The sequence below is a fragment of the Spea bombifrons genome, chromosome 7 (assembly GCF_027358695.1).
Source record: "Spea bombifrons isolate aSpeBom1 chromosome 7, aSpeBom1.2.pri, whole genome shotgun sequence".
In the NCBI taxonomy this organism is placed as follows: Eukaryota; Metazoa; Chordata; class Amphibia; order Anura; family Pelobatidae; genus Spea; species Spea bombifrons.
In genome coordinates this window covers 17723752-17742763 of record NC_071093.1, presented here as the reverse complement: position 1 = coordinate 17742763, position 19012 = coordinate 17723752, and the positions used below count along the sequence as shown (strand labels likewise).

The 19012-nt window shown below is 37.5% G+C and overlaps 1 protein-coding gene across 1 annotated transcript in view; it reads right to left on the bottom strand.

Moving 5' to 3' along the window:
- LOC128501308 (potassium voltage-gated channel subfamily H member 8-like) overlaps positions 1 to 19012 on the bottom strand; it is a 213783-nt gene that overhangs the window by 93151 nt on the left and 101620 nt on the right. Inside the window, exon 3 of the mRNA XM_053470740.1 lies at positions 2774 to 2908. Within this exon, the coding sequence (XP_053326715.1) occupies positions 2774 to 2908 (135 nt within the window). The remainder of the gene's footprint in view (positions 1 to 2773; positions 2909 to 19012) is intronic.

The following is a 19012-nucleotide window of genomic DNA, read 5'->3' as shown; positions in this document are numbered from 1 at the left end:
TCCCTGTTTACTGGATTCCAGCTGTTTTTACATCTTGCCAAGAGCCTAGAATGCAGCTCACATCTTCTACAATACCATAGCAAAAAGCATGGGGGTCAATAAGACATGCTAAATTAGGTTGGAAGTGAAGTTAGTTTTCAATGTATTGTAATCAAGGATCTCTGTGGATTTTTCTTTTACTAGGGGTAAAAAGTTCTGTACCCCCTGTGTATCCACCTTAGCTCAAATGTACCTATACTAAATCATGGGAAATGTAGGAGTGGAAACAATCTGACAGCCAGCTTTATAGAACAAAAAAGAAACAAAAACAATGCACCTGAAATCAATACTAGCAGACAGTCTTGCTGTTTAGTGAGAAGGCCAATTTTAAAAACCTGCTTGATTATTACATCTAGGTGATCATGTGAGGATTTTCTCTTCTAACAAAGAAACTTAGAAACCTAGAATTTGAGGGCAGATAAAGACCCACAATAAATCAACTCATATTGTCTGTCCATTTTTCCTGATATAAAGAGTTCAACTCTAACCGGTCCTTGGTCTTGTCTTAGATTCAGGATAGCCATATGCCTATCACATGCATGTTGAAATTCCATAACTGTATTAGCCTTTCTTCGTGCTAATCCATTTATCTTTTCCCATCTCAGTAATGTAACACTTCCTTGCATAACATCTTAAAATGATGTGCACTACCAATCCATGCACAGTAGCATGTTTGGGATAGGAAGAAGGAATTCGGGGAAGCATACAACATTCATTCCCATTACTCCCAACCATCATCATAATCAAGCCATCTGAATAATCAACAGCTTCAACACATAATCGGAACCAGATCAACTCACCCCCATCCAAGCAGTCCTCTTCTACTGTCTCACTTCCCCCTCAACCACCGACTAGATTGTAAGCTCGCAAGAGCAGGGCCCTCTTCTCCTTTGCACCAGTTTGTTATTGCATGTGTTTATAAATTGTCTGACTGTAACAGCTTTATAAATAAATGTAATGTAATGTCAGCTAGAGACAAATTTACCTCAGCTATCCCATCTGACCTAAAGGTAGGACTAACTGTGTCTTTAAAGAAGTAAAGTATGAAAATATTTAATTCTTAACCGCTAACATTATTTGTTAGGCCTTACTGGCTTAATTTTATTTGTGAAATGTCTAATTTGAGAAAGCTAAAGATTTGAGGAATGAAAAGTAATGAATATATGTACTTATAGCTAGATATGCATGAAATAGTATATTGTGCAAGTATACCTAATGGAATTGCATCCTTTTTTGTTTCCTTTTGTTGTGGTGAATGTGCAGACTATTGTACACTCGTGTCAGTTTACCACATGTAAAGAAATTCTTGATGAAAAACGCCAAGAAAACTGCCACTGCATTTTCCTGCGTTTTGGCGTTTTTTCTGGAGTTTTTTCTGGCGTTTTAGCCTTTCTGTGGAAATTGCTTTTTTTGACCTTAGGCAGTTTTTCCAGCCTTTACAAGTTAGAAGTTTCACCCAGCTAAAAGGGATTAGGATAAATGGCAAGTATCTGCCCTCTCCTGATGTCATTTCCTTGGTAGAGTTCTACTTAAATGCCCCGGCGGACCCTTTTGTCTCTGTTCTGTGGTTTGTAAGTCATGCTTTATTCCGAATGTCTGCTCCTCTAGGAAGATTGGCCCCAAATGATGGTGCAAACTGTTTGCTGTTGCTTTTGGCACGCAGGATCCGGTTGGGTATGTTTGTTTGTAATGGCATGTTTGGTCCCAATGGTGTAAAATTCAATATGAACTTTGTTTTGTGTGAAACTGTTTGTTTCCAGCCTATTTCTCGTGGGACACACAGATACTGGGTCCATCCTCTGCATTGTAACTGTGGAAAAAAACGCCAAGGCAAAAAACCCACATGGCTTTTTCATGGCGTTTTTTCTCTCCCATAGACTTCTATTGGAGAAAAATTGAGTGTCAACATGCTGCGATTTTGAAAAACTGCCACAGAGCCCAAAAAAGCAAAAAAACGCCAAACAAAAAAACGCCAAGTGGATATGGCATTGTGCGATTTCCTATTGAAGAACAGCTAACATCTGGCTGCAGCGTTTTTTTCACAAAAAAAACGCCGTGTGGCTGAATTGGCGTTTTTATGGGCGTTTTTAGCAAAAAAAAACCAAGTGGAAACCTAGCCTGAAGGTAGTATACAGGAGAAATTAAAAAAAAATCTTCCATTTAATGCCTAATTTTAATGATATCATTTTATGTGAATAGTTCCCTTGACTCAAAGTATCAGCACAATCACGCAACTCATATTCAACCAAGTTTAGCTCATGTATTATTCAGCAATCACAGCCTAAGATTTAAAGCACTCTATATGTGGGGAGATTTAAACATCATGTCTCTCCTTAGATGACTTCAGATAGCATAACCGTATAGCAGTTTAAAACAGTAATTATTATATAGGAAATAAGGAACTATAATCACTTAATAAAACAATTCATTATTAAAGGTTTATGAGCTTATAAATTATACATTATTTCATTAATCTTTGGTACTCAAAATGATTGATGATCATTACCATAGATATGTAAACATGTTCAAACAACGTTAAAAGGCCTTTATGTTGACTTATTAGTGTATGAGTTAAAAATGCAACACATTTTACACGTTTCATGTTACCATTAGGTTTAACAACTAAAGCTTTTATTGTATTATTAAAAAACTTTTTTGTTACATTATTTTGGTCTTACCAGTCTAAAATAACAAAGCAGCTCCTTATAACTACATAAATTGCTCTGATCCTTACCTGTAGGCTTGTTATTGTCTGGTGAGAGGCTGCTCTTTGTGTATGAGATGTCCTTGTGAGAAGCAAGAAAAAGAACTACTTCACCTTTCTCATTCTTTATTGGAACAATATCAAGAAGACACCAGAATGAACCACCTGAAAGGGAGGAAAAAAGTTAGTGAAAGTTCTGTACCATTTCTGAAGTGCAGGCTACATGATACATTGCCAACCGTGGTACTTGAGTTGGATCAGACTTTTTAGCATATATATGGAATACTAACACTTATATGTAAAATTAGGTTCTGGTGTAACATTGATGTAGAGGGCACTGACTAAGCTGTCCATGGATCCAACTGCCCCAATTTAAGCTTGACTTGTGGAGATAAATTCACAGTTTTGACTGGTCAAATAATCATCCACAGGGCCTCACTATGTTGTTGCTGCATTAATATGAGCTATAGGATTCTTCAAATGTTATGAATAAACAAATCCTTTAATGTATAAGCCAGTAGCTTTAGGAGAATCTACACTGAATAATAGACATTAAATTAGCTTTAGGACCACTCAGACTAGTTTAATAAATGTTGTATAAATATGCCGCCTAACACAGGCTACCTATTGATTTTTATATTAATACAGAATATATGTCTATTTATAATAGCCTTGAGTTGTCACCATGGAAATATCTTGTCATTTTAGGTGGGGCTCAAAGTAAGCTCCAAACATAGTGCACACAGTGGAGAAAATTAGAGATGAGAGAAAAAAGAGAGTGGAGATCAAGAGAGAGAGAGAGAGCCAAACAGGGGAAAGAGAAGGGGAATGAGAGAAGAGGGAGGGAGAGAGACAGATAGGGGAAAGAGAAGGGGAATGAGAGAAGAGGGAGAGAGGAAGATGATAGGAAAATAGAGATTGATACAGAGGGAGACACAGAGAAGAAGGGGTGAGCACAAAGGAATAGCTAAACAATGAAGGAGACAGGAGGAGATGGGAAGATAGAATGAAAAAGAGGGAGAGAGCGAGAAAGGGGGGGCAAGGGTAGGGATACAGAGAGTAACTGCAGGATAGAAATAATGAAGGGAGAGAGGAGGTGTGGGAGAGTGTGAGAAAAAGAAGGGGAGGGGAAAGAAGCAGGGTAATGAGAGAGGATACAATCTATGGAGAAAGATGAAGAAGGGTAGGAAAGAGAGAAAGAAGGAAGAGGATAGAAAGAAGGGAGAAAGGGAGATAAGGAAGGGAGAGGGAAATGGGGAGAAAGGTGGGAGAAAGAGAGACTGAAGGTCAAGTGTGTTCAAATCAGGAACCTGTGTTGGGTATGTGACAAGAGCTGGAGAGGGGCATGGACACCTGTCTGCCTTAGCTGAATAGTCATCTCAGTATGCTAGTGTTGTGAGGTGGCCACATGGAGCCTACAACTCTTAACCCATACTGCCCACAAAAGTGGGACAGTGGAACAGCTAACCAGTACTGGGATAGTGCCAGAATTTGGGATTGTCCTTAAAAAAACTGTTAGAAGGTATGGGCAACATTAAAATGGAGTTATTATTTTTCTTTCTCTCCAGTGTCAGGATGTGTACCTACTGTGTAATGTGTAATCTACTTAGTGGATGTGGGCATAAGACAGGATAATAAAGGAAAAGGAAGAGCTGGGCTATTGTTTAAGTCCCAGGTTCTCATTCAAGTGTTTCAGGTGCTGAGTATGGCACGTGTATGTTATATATAAAAGGTGATTCTGGTGCAAAGAATATATGATTTACCATCCTATAAACCAATCGAACGTTCACGCTGGTTGGACCATAACATTGGATTCTAATGTGATTATTAAACATTGAACAGAATCACTTTTTACACATGACCCTCATAAAGTATATAACCCTGAGTGTGTTTATATATACCAACTTTTTATAAAAGTGTGAGGATAAGGGGAATAATACCAATGTTACTGGTATTAACTGTTAACTGAGAACTGTGAAAAAATATTACTGGGAAAGAAATATCCAGATATTCAAATTCAACATCAACTGTTAAGAACTCTGGAAAAATGTTGTGGTGAAATCTTAATACCTGATGTTAGCTGTAAGAGGCCTGTGGCCAATGCATGTAGTAAGCAAAAAAAGCAACCAGTGGAGTTCTTATTCTGAGATCGATTAGAACTCTCTTTCCTGGAAAAATATTTAGATACTATGAACCATTTTTCCTTTATAAATCCCCTGAATGTTAACACTAATTCAAGCATGTGTACGCTGTTAGCTCTATGTAAATTCTGTTTAAGAAACTACTGCTCATTCCTTCACATTTCCAATGCTTAATTAAAAAATGATCCCACTTCAATCAATCAGCACCAGGGGATGGATTATCTCTTGCAATTTTGCATGTTACTGCAAATGTTAAGCAAATGGAATGCTAATTTACTTCATCTGAGAATCAAGCTGATGTAAATGTGGATTTTTGGATCTCCTGGATGCCTGAACTAGATATTTACACTCTTCACAATTTTGTTGTCAGTTTTATTAAATAGATGCGGATTTGTTTACAATTTTATGCTAATGAGTTGTAAATTAATAAACACACTATGTATCAGGTATTCACAGAGCACCATTTGTCGGCACTTTTCCTTTTAAAGGAAATCAATCAATATAGGAAATGTGCAGCTCAGATCGAGCAAATTAACCCAAAAAGTGGGCTACATGAAGCACTGTTACTGGTGTACATTAAAATGTCTTGCAATCAAAAAGGAAAGAATCTATAGGCATTCTACAAGGCCACAGCTGCGTAAACTTGCGAATGACCTCCAAGCTAAATTATTTTAGTAACATGATTTTAAACTGTGAAATAAAAGTGTAAATCTACAACTATGAATGCACTTCATGTACATCACCATTTGACTTGATTGAGTGGTTAATATGTGCTATATTTAACAGCTACTCTTTTAGCCATATTGCGAAGATCATCTAGATTGTGCCAAAACAAACAGTACACATCCACTGGCTTTATGTGGGACTGCAAGTGATAAAAAAATGAAAACACTTCTGGTAGTGTCTCAAACATTTTAAACACAAGCAAGAAATACAGGAGTCATTTATTTAGATTGCTGGAATTCTGTATTTGACACAGCCCAATTGAGCTAGATACTTAAAATTAAAGGGACCCCTCTAGACATCACATGCACTTTAATGGTCCCTTTCTATTTTCACATAGTCCCCATTGAAACACATGGAGGAATTCTGAAGAAGCCTTGCATATGGATGTGCTTCTTTCCTCATCCCCCAGCTATTTGGTTAGCAGGATGGTTGTTCGACCATGTGATATACTTACCACCAGTCAAACATGTACCACAGAGGAGTTCTGGGCAGTTATGAAGCTGCAGCTTCTAATGCAGGTTAGTACATTATTTCTTACTCCCTACAGGTTTAGTGAATGAATATTAAATTATTTATACATTACTTTACCCCTTAAGGACCAGGCTCATTTTTTCTTTTTGTACCCTGTGGGACCGAGGCTGTTTTAACACTTGCTTGTGGTGCTTGTGTTCAGCTGTAATTTTCTCCTCACCCATTTAGTGTACCCACAGATTGTTTTTTTCAGGACAAGATGGGCTTTCTTCAGATTCTTCAGTTTTGATCATATCACCTTATTTACTATAAAAAATTAATAAAACATGGTGAAAAAAAGAAAATTAAAAAAACACCTTTTATGACTTTTCTTTGAAAAGCTAAATAGATTCTACTATTTGTCCTGAGTTTATAAATACCCAATGTTTTTATGTTTTTTTGCTGTTTTTTGTAAGTTATTGGGCAATAAGTACAAACAGCGTTTTATGATTTCCAAACCTTTTTTCCCAAATCTGGTCATTCTGCCTCCATCTCCTCTTTGGAACATCTTTGTTGCCGGTTAACTCAATTAATCCCCATCAAACCATATATTTTTGAAAAATACCCCAGGGTATTTCAAATGCTGGTATTTTAACCCTTTCCATGCACTAATTATACAACCACACTTTGTCAAACTTTTAATAGTATTTTTTTTTTATTTTTTTCACACGAATTGTCATTTAGTTATAAATATAAAGGTCCTGGTATATGTCACTGTCAAAGAACACCCCAATATGTGTTCATCAACATCTCCTGAGTATGGTGATACCCCACATGTATAGGTTTGTCAGATTGTTTGGCTGGTAAAAGGCTACTTTTGGGACATGCGTAATTCAGGTGGTCATTTGGTCATTCTGCCTCTATCTCCTCTTTGGAACATCTTTGAAGCCGGCTACTTCAATTTACCCCATCAAACCATATATTTTTGAAAACTAGACACCACAAAGTATTTAAAATGCTGGTATTTTAACCCTTTTATGCAGATTCTACCACCTGCCTTTGCCAAAATTTAATTTTGTATTTTTGTCCACACAAATTGTACTTCAGGAATGAATTCATAGCTCCTGGTATGCGTCACTATCAAACAACACCCCAATGTGTGTTCAGCAACATCCCGAGTGCAGTGATACCCCACATGCATGGGTTTGTTGTGTTGTTTGAGATTTAAAATGCCACATTTGGGAAGTGCGCTTTTTTCTCCATTTTGGTCAGTCTGTACCTATGCCCTGTCTTTGAGCGCGGCCACTCCAATTTACCCTATAAAGCCATTTTTTTTAAATTAGACACCCCTTGGGTAGTTGAAGTGCTTTAATTTTAACTCTTTCTATGTTGAGATTTTTGAGAAATTTTAGCACTTTATTTTATAAACTTTATTTTTTTATTTTTTTATTTATTTTTTTACACATTTTGCTGGTACTGGATGGTTCCTCTGGTGACATCACTGCATAAATATTTTTAAATGTTAGCACATTTTTTTTCCATATTCTTTTATTATTTTTTGAATATTTTACTAATCACATTGTGATTAGAAACTGGGCTCCATTGACTTGCATGGTTGAATGCTGTACCTGTATTCAACCTTCAAGTGGAGCCAGAGTTCTCTAGAGGGTCTGGAGACCATCTAGTGAACTTTTTCAACTTGATTGTTTTTTTTTACAGGGCGACCGCCATCTTGCAGATGGCAAAGATCACTTGCAGTGGTGGCTGTGACCGCTCTCTGGAGCGGTCACAGCTGTCCTGGGGTATGTGTTTGGTGTCGCTGAATGCCTCCTGATTGAGGCATTCCAGTGACACCATTGAAGCTGTAGCTACTATATATTTTTCTAAATCTCAATAACAATGCTTTGTGCATTCATTTGGTGTAAGTATTTTTCAACTATTATTCTCAATGTAAAATAAATAACTTACAGAGCAGAATGTCCTCATCTTAATGTGATAGTGAACAGTATGATAAACGTATACTGTACTGTAATTGACTCTTTCCAAACTCTTTAATACAAACATGCTTTGGGTTTTAAAATGTATAGGGAAACTCTGCATCTGCTACTGCCAAGATGCAGTACTTAGAAGTAATTGCCCAACACATCCAGTATTGCTGAAACTTTTATTTCCTGTGACTGGTTGATCTACCTAAAAAAAGACTTTTTATCTTTTATCATCACTAAACAGTACACAGTATATATCGATGATCACACAGCCAGGTTAGTCAATAACCATTTAGTAAAAAAATAGTCATACTAGTCGGAGAAGAACGGTAAATTAACTGAACAATAAACATCCTGGCAACTGAAGGATATGTGTATGGGTCAGTTTGTGAGGGTGCCTGTTCAATCAACAAATATTCCACAGCTGGTGCAGATTCACATTTACAAATTCATAGGTCAATGCTACTGTAGTTAATTTCTTAACTGGCTTTTTACAATTTTATCTTGATAAAACAAGTTACATGTTGAAAGGTAAATGAACAGAAAATTATTCAGAACACTTGGATTGTGTACATTTCAGCCTAGGAGACAACAGTACATTTAAACTTGAAGCTTTTGAATGCATTGTTTCTTGAATTATAGGTATACACCCAAGACAGCATGACAGATATAAAGAAATATTCTAAAAACCTTACAATATCTTCATGGTAACAAAAACAAACTGTTGGAATATTACACTATTAGTTATCTGAAAACAATTTGGAATCTGCATAATTATCATACCTGGGAACCGGAGGAGCAGCGCTATGGTATGATAATTATCACAACTGACATCTGAATAATTGAGGGCCTGCTATAGGTTTCTCTGCTTAGCAGGTAGTTAACTATGAAACACTAAGCCATATACCGTATTTGCTCGATTATAAGACGAACCCCAAAATCTGAATATTAATGTTGGGAAAAAAAGTAATGCCTTATACCCCCCTATATGCCACTCTGCCTCCCTGATATGCCTTATACCCCTATATGCCAGTCTTTTTTGATAGTATCATATTATTTACTATAAAAAAAGTATAAAATATGGTGAAACATTTTGGAAAAAATGACTTTTTCTAACTTTTACTTGAAAAATCTTTTACTCATCTATAAAAGCTAATGAAAAAACCTGCTAAGTAGACTATTCCTGAGTTTAGAAATACCCAATGTTTTTATGTTTTTTTGCTGTTTTTTTTGTAAGCTATTCGGCAATAAGTACAGGGAGTGTTTTGCTATTTCAAAACCATTTTTTCCAAATCTGGTAATTCTTCCCGCCCATGTGCTATTTCGAGTATCTTTGATGCCGACCAATGCAACTTACCCCATCAAACCATATATTTTTAAAAACTAGACAACCCAGGATAATTCAAATGCTAGTATTTTAACTCTTTCTATGCACTAATTCTACCACTAGTATTTGTCCAACTTTGTGGTAGTAATTTTTTTGGCATTTTTTTCAAAAACATAGAGCATGAATGGGCAATAGTTTCAGGTACATCTTGGTGGAAAAACTTTGCTAAATCAACAGAAATTATGGCAAAATCATCTGCTGGCTCTGCTGTCACCAATGTTTTGTTACACCCATGTATTATTGTTTTATTTGTATCTTTTATAGGCATTATTTTTCAAATATGTTTATTATGTAAAATAAGAAAAGCATATTCAGATGTCCAAGAAAAGATAAGACAGGGAGAGATTGTATTAAGGGAAACTTTAAGACGTAAGATACATCAGATCCTTTTTTATAATGTTCTTCTCGAGTACATATCTCCCTGTACTCACTGAATGTGACACGAATGTGATACGGATGTTGTGTGAATGGACAGTAAACATATTTATTTATGGTACATAACCATAAACAGGGGGAAGTGTAAGAAATCATTGTTATGATTTTATTCTGTTCTACACACTTTAGGCCTGAATGCAACTTGAGTGCTAGGAACATATATTATCGATTATGTGACATAGCTTAGAGGGTCTTCTGTGGAATGCCGGTGTATCCTAAGACTGCTCCAATAGGATTCTTTAAATTCATATATTGCCCATATATAGTAACAATGTATACCCTAACTGAGGGTAAAGAGGTATAAATACTCATGGTTACAAGGGAAAGGTCTCATTCTCCTTCATCTCACCAAGAATGCTGAGCCTACAGTACCTACGACCACCATCTGTTCATCAATCATTACTGTATGTATATTACTTTGTTACTGAATAAATCTACTTAAGAAGACTTAGAAGCTGTGGTCTTGTTTGCTGTTTGGTCACTGGAAAAGTTCAGATATTTAAGACAAAGAATACCTAACAATATAAAAAACATAGAAAATACTTTCCCATAAAAATGTTCACCTTAGTTGAAGATCCTTTGTTTAGACCAAGAGTAACATGTAGTAAAACATGTGTTTTTGTGAAAAAGAAAGTGCACCCTCTTTGAATTCTATGGTTTCACATATCATCCGTTCCTTAGCAGGTCTAACAATTAGGTAAATACAACCTCAGATGAACAACAACAACACATTACATATTATACCGTGTCATGGATTATTCAACAAAAATAAAGCTAAAACAGATTGTTTTCGTGCAACAAATTCTGTTTTCTGCCCTTTTGTTCCAGATGAAATTCAGGGGCCTTTTTATTCATAAACAAAATTCAGGGGCCTGAAAACACGTATCTCTCTTTTTTCTGTACCTAGGTCCGGTATGTGCCTCCGCATCCTTCCCTGCCTTGTATATTCCCCATCTGCTCACTTACCCTCTCCAACCATTTTCTTATTTCCACCTAATAAGCAGCACCTGTTAGATTTATTGGCCTGTGAATGCTAAACATATGTACTCTCTTTGAACCTTAACCACATTTTCTGTGAATGCTGCCAAAAATGCTAACCATAGCTTGTTTAAGCCTTATGACCCCAGATATAGCAACATTTTGTAATTACTGGCAACCGTCCCAGAAAATGTATGAGAGGGAGCAATAACTCATCTGTAGCAGGCAAACGAATGAATGTTAGGAAATTTCGGCAGCTTTGCAATTTCCTTTCGTTAGTTTCGGCAGGATCGTCCTCTTTTTCAGAGATTACAAGAGTATACAAAGCAGTAAATTTTTGTTAAAAACAAGTTTGGAGATAGAGAGAAGAGAGATATAGAGATGGAGAGAAAATTTAGGTGAGAAAGGGGGAAAGATAAAGGAAATCAGAGAAGAAAGAGGGCGCGAGAATAGAAAAAGGTTATAAAAGAAGAAAAAGGGAGAACAAAGGAGAGAGAACAATAAAAAGAGGCAGAGAAGGAAAAAAGAAAAGAGAGAGACAGAGAAAGAAACAAGGAGGGAAGAGGAAGAGACAGGGAGAGGAAGGGGGGGAGAGAGAGGGAGAGAGAGAAAGTGGAATAAAGAGAGAGAGAATGTGGAATACCGAGAGAGAGAAAGAGGTAGAGTAAATAAAATGGTCCCAAGTGATTAAGTTAAGGAGCCGAAGGATGAGATGAGGTTGTAATACAAAACTTATAAACAAATGGATAATTCATATTTAGAGGTTTCTCCTCTTCCATTTTTGGAAACTCATAAAAAATTTGTACAAATCCAAATGTACAAGTCTACTTCTTACACTTCAGTTAGTCCATACATATGTCTAGTAATTTATAAACAATGTTCACGTTCCGATATAGTTGTGTGATTGGTCCAACTCAAACATTTGGTTGTTTAATACTCCCATCTCCTTCTGGATTGTAAGCTTTTTTTGTCTGCAAGTCCATATTTTTATGCAGTACACTACTTGTTATGCACTGCTTATACATTGTGCATAGCTGTGAAATATGATGGTGCTTTGAGCATCAATAAATGAAAAATAACAATGGGCAGAGGCATGTCTGGTGAACTCCAGTGCATTCGTAAAGACCAGGACCAGGTTTTTTTTTTAACCATGTTTGGAGGTCAAGTCAACACCTTGAACTCGTTGTTGTGTTCCTCAAACCATTCCTGAACCATTTTTGCTTTGTGGTAGGGCGCATTATCCTATTATCTACATGGTCTACAGCAATGCCTAGGTTGTCAAAGTAACATCCATATGAATTGCCCAAAGCATCACAATGCCTTCTTCCCATCCTGGTGCCATGCATTCTCCAGGTAAGTGATGCACATGCACCCAGCCATCCACATGGTGTCAAAGAAAACATGATTCATCAGACCAGGCCACCTTCTTTCATTGCTCGGTGGCCCTTATGCTCATGTGCCTTTTGTAGGCACTTTTGGAAGTGTACAGGGGTGACCATTAGCACCCTGACCGGTCTGCAGCTACGCTGATGCATTGTGTGATCTGACACCATTCCATCAGAACCCGCATTAACCTTTTCACCAATTTGAGCTACAGTAGCTAATGTGTTGGATTTGACCACACAGGCCAGCCTTTGCCCCCCACGTGCATCAATGAGCCTTGGCCGAGCGTGACCCTGTCACCGGTTCACTGCTTTTTCTTCCTTGGACCATTTTAGATAGGTACTGACCACTGCAGACTGGGAACATTCCACAAAAGCTGCAGTTTTGGAGATGCTCTGACTCTAGCCATCATTATTTGGCCCCCGTCAAAGTCGTTCGGATCCTAATGCTTGCCTACTTTTCCTGCTTCTACCACATCAACTTTGAGGATGAAATGTTCGCCTGCTGCCTGATATATTGCACCCACTGACATAATGGTCATGATATTATGGCTGATTGGTGTATATAGGCTGTTGGAATCTATGCTAAATTACCTGTCCTGTTATATATACCGGTATATATATTATCACATGCTTGTATTTCAAACAAGTTCAACACAAGTTTTATTTTGGCTGTTTACCAAATTGGTTGGACAATTGACTCAAAAGCTGTTTCATGGACAGGTATGTGCTATTCCTTTGTTATTTCTTCATCAATTAAGCAGGTAAAAGGTCTGGAGTTGGTTTGAGGTGTGTCATTCACATTTGTGAGCTGTTGGTGTGAACACATAACATGTGGTCAAAGGAGCTCTCAATGCAAGTGAAAATACATCAGAAAGATAGCAGGAACATTAGGAGTGGCCAAATTAATAGTTTGGTACATTCTAAAATGAGATGATGAGAAGAAAAAAACAACTCATGATCCTAAGAATACCACATCTGTAAAACATGGTGGAGGCAGTGTGATGGCATGGGCATGCATGGCTTGCCCAAAGACACTGGGTCACTAGTGTTTCTTGCTGAGGTGAGGATATATTGCCTGCCCAGATTCAGCCTTATTCAGCGAAGTTGATTGGATGATTAACGATCGCCTCCTAAGCTTAGTGTTGCTGAAATGCCACAATAGGGACAATGAAATGGGTGGTATCACTGTACTCGGGAGATGTGATGGAACATATTTGAGTGTTGTTTGGCAGTTACATATACCAAGGACTGTTTATTCATACGTAAAATACAATGTGTGTGAAAAAAAAAACCACACAAAAAATCTACCACATACTTTGACAACGGCTAGTGGTAGAATTAATGCACGTAAAGAGTTAAAATATCACCATTTGAAATACCCTGGAGTGTCTAGTTTTCAACAATATATGGCTTGATGGGGTAAATTGAATTAGCCGGCTTCAAAGATGTCCCAAATAGGACATGGTGGCAGAGGGACCAGATGTCTAAGTTCCAAGTTAAAAAATGCATACTTCCCAAATGTGGCACTTTACCTGTGGGTGCTGTTTGACAGTGACATATACCAGGAGAAAAAAAAAATTACTACCACAAACTTTGGCAAAGGCTGGTAGTGTCAGGACCCGGGCAAGCAGCTCAGGTAGGAGCCCAGTTGTAGGGGATATTTGGGGCTCCGTCTGTACCCCTTGATGCATCATGACTGGTAGGTAGGTACAGACAGGCACATAACAGACAGAAAAGCAGGACTGGAATTAAAGAATAAGGGGGGACTGTAGTGAGGACAGGGGAACTATAGCAAGGGCAGGGGAACCAGAGTGGCAGGGCACAGGACTGGAAGCCCACTGGCAGGGCACACAGCTTGGAAGCCCACTGGCAGGACACACGGCTTGGAAGCCCTCAGGAAGGGCACACAGCTTGGACCGGTAGGTGTGTCTGGGACATGCTGGGGTCTGGTACACTAAGCTGGATCGTGAACATAGCCAAGGTCATACACAAGAGATCAGAGTACATGGAGCTTTACCTGCAAGCAGACTAACAGGAACCAAAGCCAAACAATGCAAAGGCCCAGACTGAAGGGTAGAGCAGGTATATAAGGACAGGGCTAAACTCAGGTAACGTGGCTGTCCCAAGTAATTAGAAAGGGGTGCTCCTGAGAGGGAAGGGTGGCCACTAGTGGCTGCAGGTAGATGGTATAATCTTGTACATGGAGAGGGTTAAATTCCAGCATTTGAAATAGTTTAGGGTGTCTAGTTTTCAAAAATATATGGTTTGATGGAGAAAATTGTATTAGCCAAATTCAAATATGTAGAGCGCTGTGCATATACAATTAACACCAGGTGACTGCGCTAAATTAAATCCAATCAGTGAAAAAAGTATTTTATAAATAAATGAATACTACCTAATAGGTGTGTTGAGCGATGTGTGAATCTCACATAAAAAATATAAAAACAGAAACAAAAAATAGTGCAATATGTAGTTATTCAAAAATAATTTTTTAAAGGATCAGTGGACTCTTACATTGGTAGGGGCTTCCCCAAGCCCATATAATGCGCCTATTCCGGAGTGAAGGTGCTGCCTTTCATCCGGACTTTATCTCATCAGAATCAGGAGATAATAATGAAGGTTGGTGGTCTTAAACAAGGTGTTGTGGTTCAGCTTCTTTATAAATTCAATCCGCAATGTGGGAGTAGGTAAAGAGTAAAAAGGTTCACTTATTCCTTTCTCAGCAGTCTTCGATTCAGATTCAAATTTGCGGCGTCCTTTGCTGTCCTGCACATGGGACAATAGAGAGAATCTCCTCCTGCTGCAAACGTCAGCATGTATTACGCGTTTCGCCTTAAGGCTTCCTCAGATACGTATGCTTGACGTTTGTGTGAGTTCCTTATAAAGGGATCTGAACGATGAGAGTTCTTCCAGGTGGGTATTGATGGAGTGTCCATATTTAACCCTTTATTGTCTTTATTAAGATTGGTATATGCAAAAGTTCAAATGTCTGTTCAGTACTAACACTATCACATCAATATATAAAAAACTTTATAAATGCATAAATAGATAAAAACATTTGTATCAAGACTTTAAGTAACTTTATAGTTGCATTTTAATTCCCTTAAATAAATATTATGTATCAAAATATATCACAATTCATCCATATATTCCAATAAATGTAAGAAGAATACATAAAAATATATGTATAAAAATTGTATGAATATATAAAACTCATATATATGTATAAATAATCCAACACTTAATTTACATGTTTATATAAAATGTTCTTTCCAAAAATAAGATACATAAAACATTATTATTCAATTGTTGGAGGAATTCCCATAATTTCATTAATTTAAAATCATAATTTAAAAAGAAAAATTGTGCATATTGTGCATATGCACCCTTTATATGTTCTATGGGATTCAAAGATGTCCCAAATAGCACATGGGGCAGAATGACCAGATTTGGAGAAAAATGATTTTGAATATACTTATAGCCCTATAACCCTATAAACATAAAAACGTTGGGTATTTCTAATCTCAGGACAAATAGAATCTATTTCTATTTTTTTCAATTTTTCACCATATATTTTTTATAGGAAATTAGAGGATATGATCGCAAAATGGTATAAACAATATATAACTTGTGTAGGTACACTAAATGGGAGAGGAGAAAATTACAGCTAAACCACAAGCACCGCAAAAGTGTTAAATAAGCCTTGGTCACGATGGCTACAAAAAATAAAAAAAACAGCTTGGGGTTAATATCTCATCAAAAATCATTTGGCTATTTATTCACAAGAATAAAATGTGTATATGCTGTATATTTATATTTGCTGGCAGTGAGGTGAGGTTACCAGATGGCTGTGGGTTTGAATGATCTCTGTTCTTTGTGTTCACATGCATAATACATTGTGAGAACTGAAGATAAGATCAGTATTCCTGGTGTTCCCAGAGATCTGAGACCATATATTCAGTTATCACAAAGTCAACACCAAGCAGAGTAGACAGCATCTAAGGTGTTGGTTTGGAAGGGTATCTGTCATCACTTGTTATCTGATCATAGTGTCTGAAACTGATACACTGAATCTTATAATTAGAAATGCATGATGGATTTTTTCATTTTCCTTACTATGGTAACAAAGGAATGATTCCAACTTATAAGACAGTCACTGTGTGACACCTGTTGTACACCACTTTAGTTTTGGTTCTGTTTCAAATGAATACTAACAAAGTAAAGTAATTGGAATCCCTTAATCATGTCTGAATCTGATCGCTGGTTTCATGATACGAATAGGGCAATACAATCATGTCACATATAAATGGTTTAATCTAATTAGGTAAAACAGAAATAAAATCATTAATCTTAAAGGGAACAATTGTAAAAAGTATGTAGCTTAACCCATTAGTTTTCACTCTATAGCATCTCCTGTGTGGCTGAGAATTGTATTGAATGGAGTAAAAAAGGGGTGCAGAAACTTTGTATGTGTGTGTGTGTATATATATATATATATATATATATATATATATATATATATATATATATACATATATATATACATACCAGTATATATCTAATGTATGCAATAGATCTAAGGATATTATATAAATGGCATGAAAGGGAAAATCATTTGTTTCCCCTGGGGTTAATAATTTTGAATCCAGTGAAGTTGTAGAGAACCGTTCTCAGTGAGCAGGCAGTTGCTCTTCATCCTATGTTGAGCCCTAGCTATACTGTATAGGTGATTCATTTTTAAAAGCTTTTATGTTAGAAGGCATTCTGTAGTTTTGTCTGGTAGACCCAGTTCAACTTCAAAAAGAATGGTTAAAAGGACTGTAAGGTATAACCAGGCACTGGAACCTTGGCACAGCCAGCACCAAATGGATCATAAACTGGTCAGCAATTTCCTCATACCCTGTGATAGTGTTCAATTTTAAAACATATACAAGACTTTACTGAAACCAGCCAGGAGTTGTTGACTAGACAAAAGGACATCTGGAGAATTAGAGCAATATTAATGACAGTGAATGTGTTTGGCTGCCTTTTAGCATATTTAAACTAGATGGTGTGTCTCTTGTATAGATTCACTCATAAAAACAAATGCATATGACCAATAGCTTAAGAACATGTCTAAAACTCATCAATTGCCTCAATCACCACATTTCCAGCTCCAACCCTTTCTAACTTGTTCTTCCTCCACTATATTTTATCAGCACCAGTTAACCTGCACTTTTGCAGTATACTTTGTGCGCCTTCCAACATCTATTGATCATGCATGAACCTCAGCAATTTAGATCTCCAAGAACCTAAAGTGAAAGCCTGTATGCATAAAATTCAGTGCTTTATATGGTGATACGGGCTAGTAATGAAGCATGGTTTCATCTTATTTAGGACTAATCAAGTCCCTTTACCTGCAGACCTGGAGCTATTGTTGTCAGTCATAATATTTTGGGCGACTTTTCCAAAAAAACATTTTTTTTTGCTGATTCTTAATAGTAATGGTAATGAAGTCTGCTCCTCTAAAGAATTTCATTATTTAATAGACTTGTGCATGAGGCCCAAAATCATTTCAGACAAATTTTTCATTTCATTTTTTGCTCCTTTGTTTTCGGACAACACATTTTGTTTCCTACCCTTTCAGTTCAGATGAAAGTGGGAGGGCTTTCTTTATTCAGAAATAAAAATGTTTGCCCCAAAATAAGTCTCTCTTTCTGTGCCCACTGTCCTCTCCACAGTCCTGTTTATGCTTCTGCCCTTATCCCCCAGTCCTCTCTCTACCTGTTCCCCACAGCTTTCTCCGTCCACCTTGCTTTCTCCGTCCACCTTGCCTTCTCCCCGTGCCTTGAATCTGCCCCCCTACCTGCTCACTCACCTTCTCCAGCCACTGTCTGGTCCTCTCTGATCACCCCATGCAGCTGGTAGATGACGAGAGTTGGGAGGGGGAGCGGTGAGAGTATACAGATGCAGAGAAGAAACTGAGAGGAAAATGGGGGAGGGAACGTGTGTAGTATACACAGTGCATTCAATATCTTAACCCCTGTGGTTAAGTTAGGATTATATAATATGTTTGGGGAGCTGAGTGAGGCAACAGTTGTTTACAATTCAAGCCACTGTTGCACTATGCAGACTAATTTTATTCTGGTAGCTTGAACCTGACAGAAACCAAAGAACGTTTACTTAATGTGATAAAGCTTTACTTTACTGAGAGGGCGGTAAACGGCCCTCCCAGCAGAAGTAGCTTGAGGTCCACAGAACCCCTGAGATTTGCATTTTTCTTTTCCTCATCTATGCACCTCTCGTTTATATGTTGGTGTTTTGGATAAGCTTTTTAAAGATATGTTTTTTGCAATTGATTGAGGTTTATTTTTCAGTATACATTTCTCTGGAATTGCAAAGCTCTCACTAACACCGCTCCCCCTACCTATCCTCCCTCATCTATATATGCAACAATGACCTGCTCCTCGCATCTTCACTTATCACCTCCTCCCATGCCCGTCTACAGGACTTCTCTCGCGCAGCACCAACCCTCTGGACACTTCCCCGTGCTGTCCGACTCTCACCAACTCTACCCTCCTTCAAACGCTCCCTAAAAACCTTTCATAAACTGTACCATCATCCATCTACTACCATCCCTTTCATAAACATTAACATCATTCACTACCACGCACTCCTCACCTCCTGTTTCTCACCCCTTATCCACCTAGAATGTAAGTTCCTGCGGGAACAGGGCCCTCCATTCCTCTTGTATCTTTATGTCAATTGCTTGTTATTTTGTACTTGTCGTTATCTGTAAAATG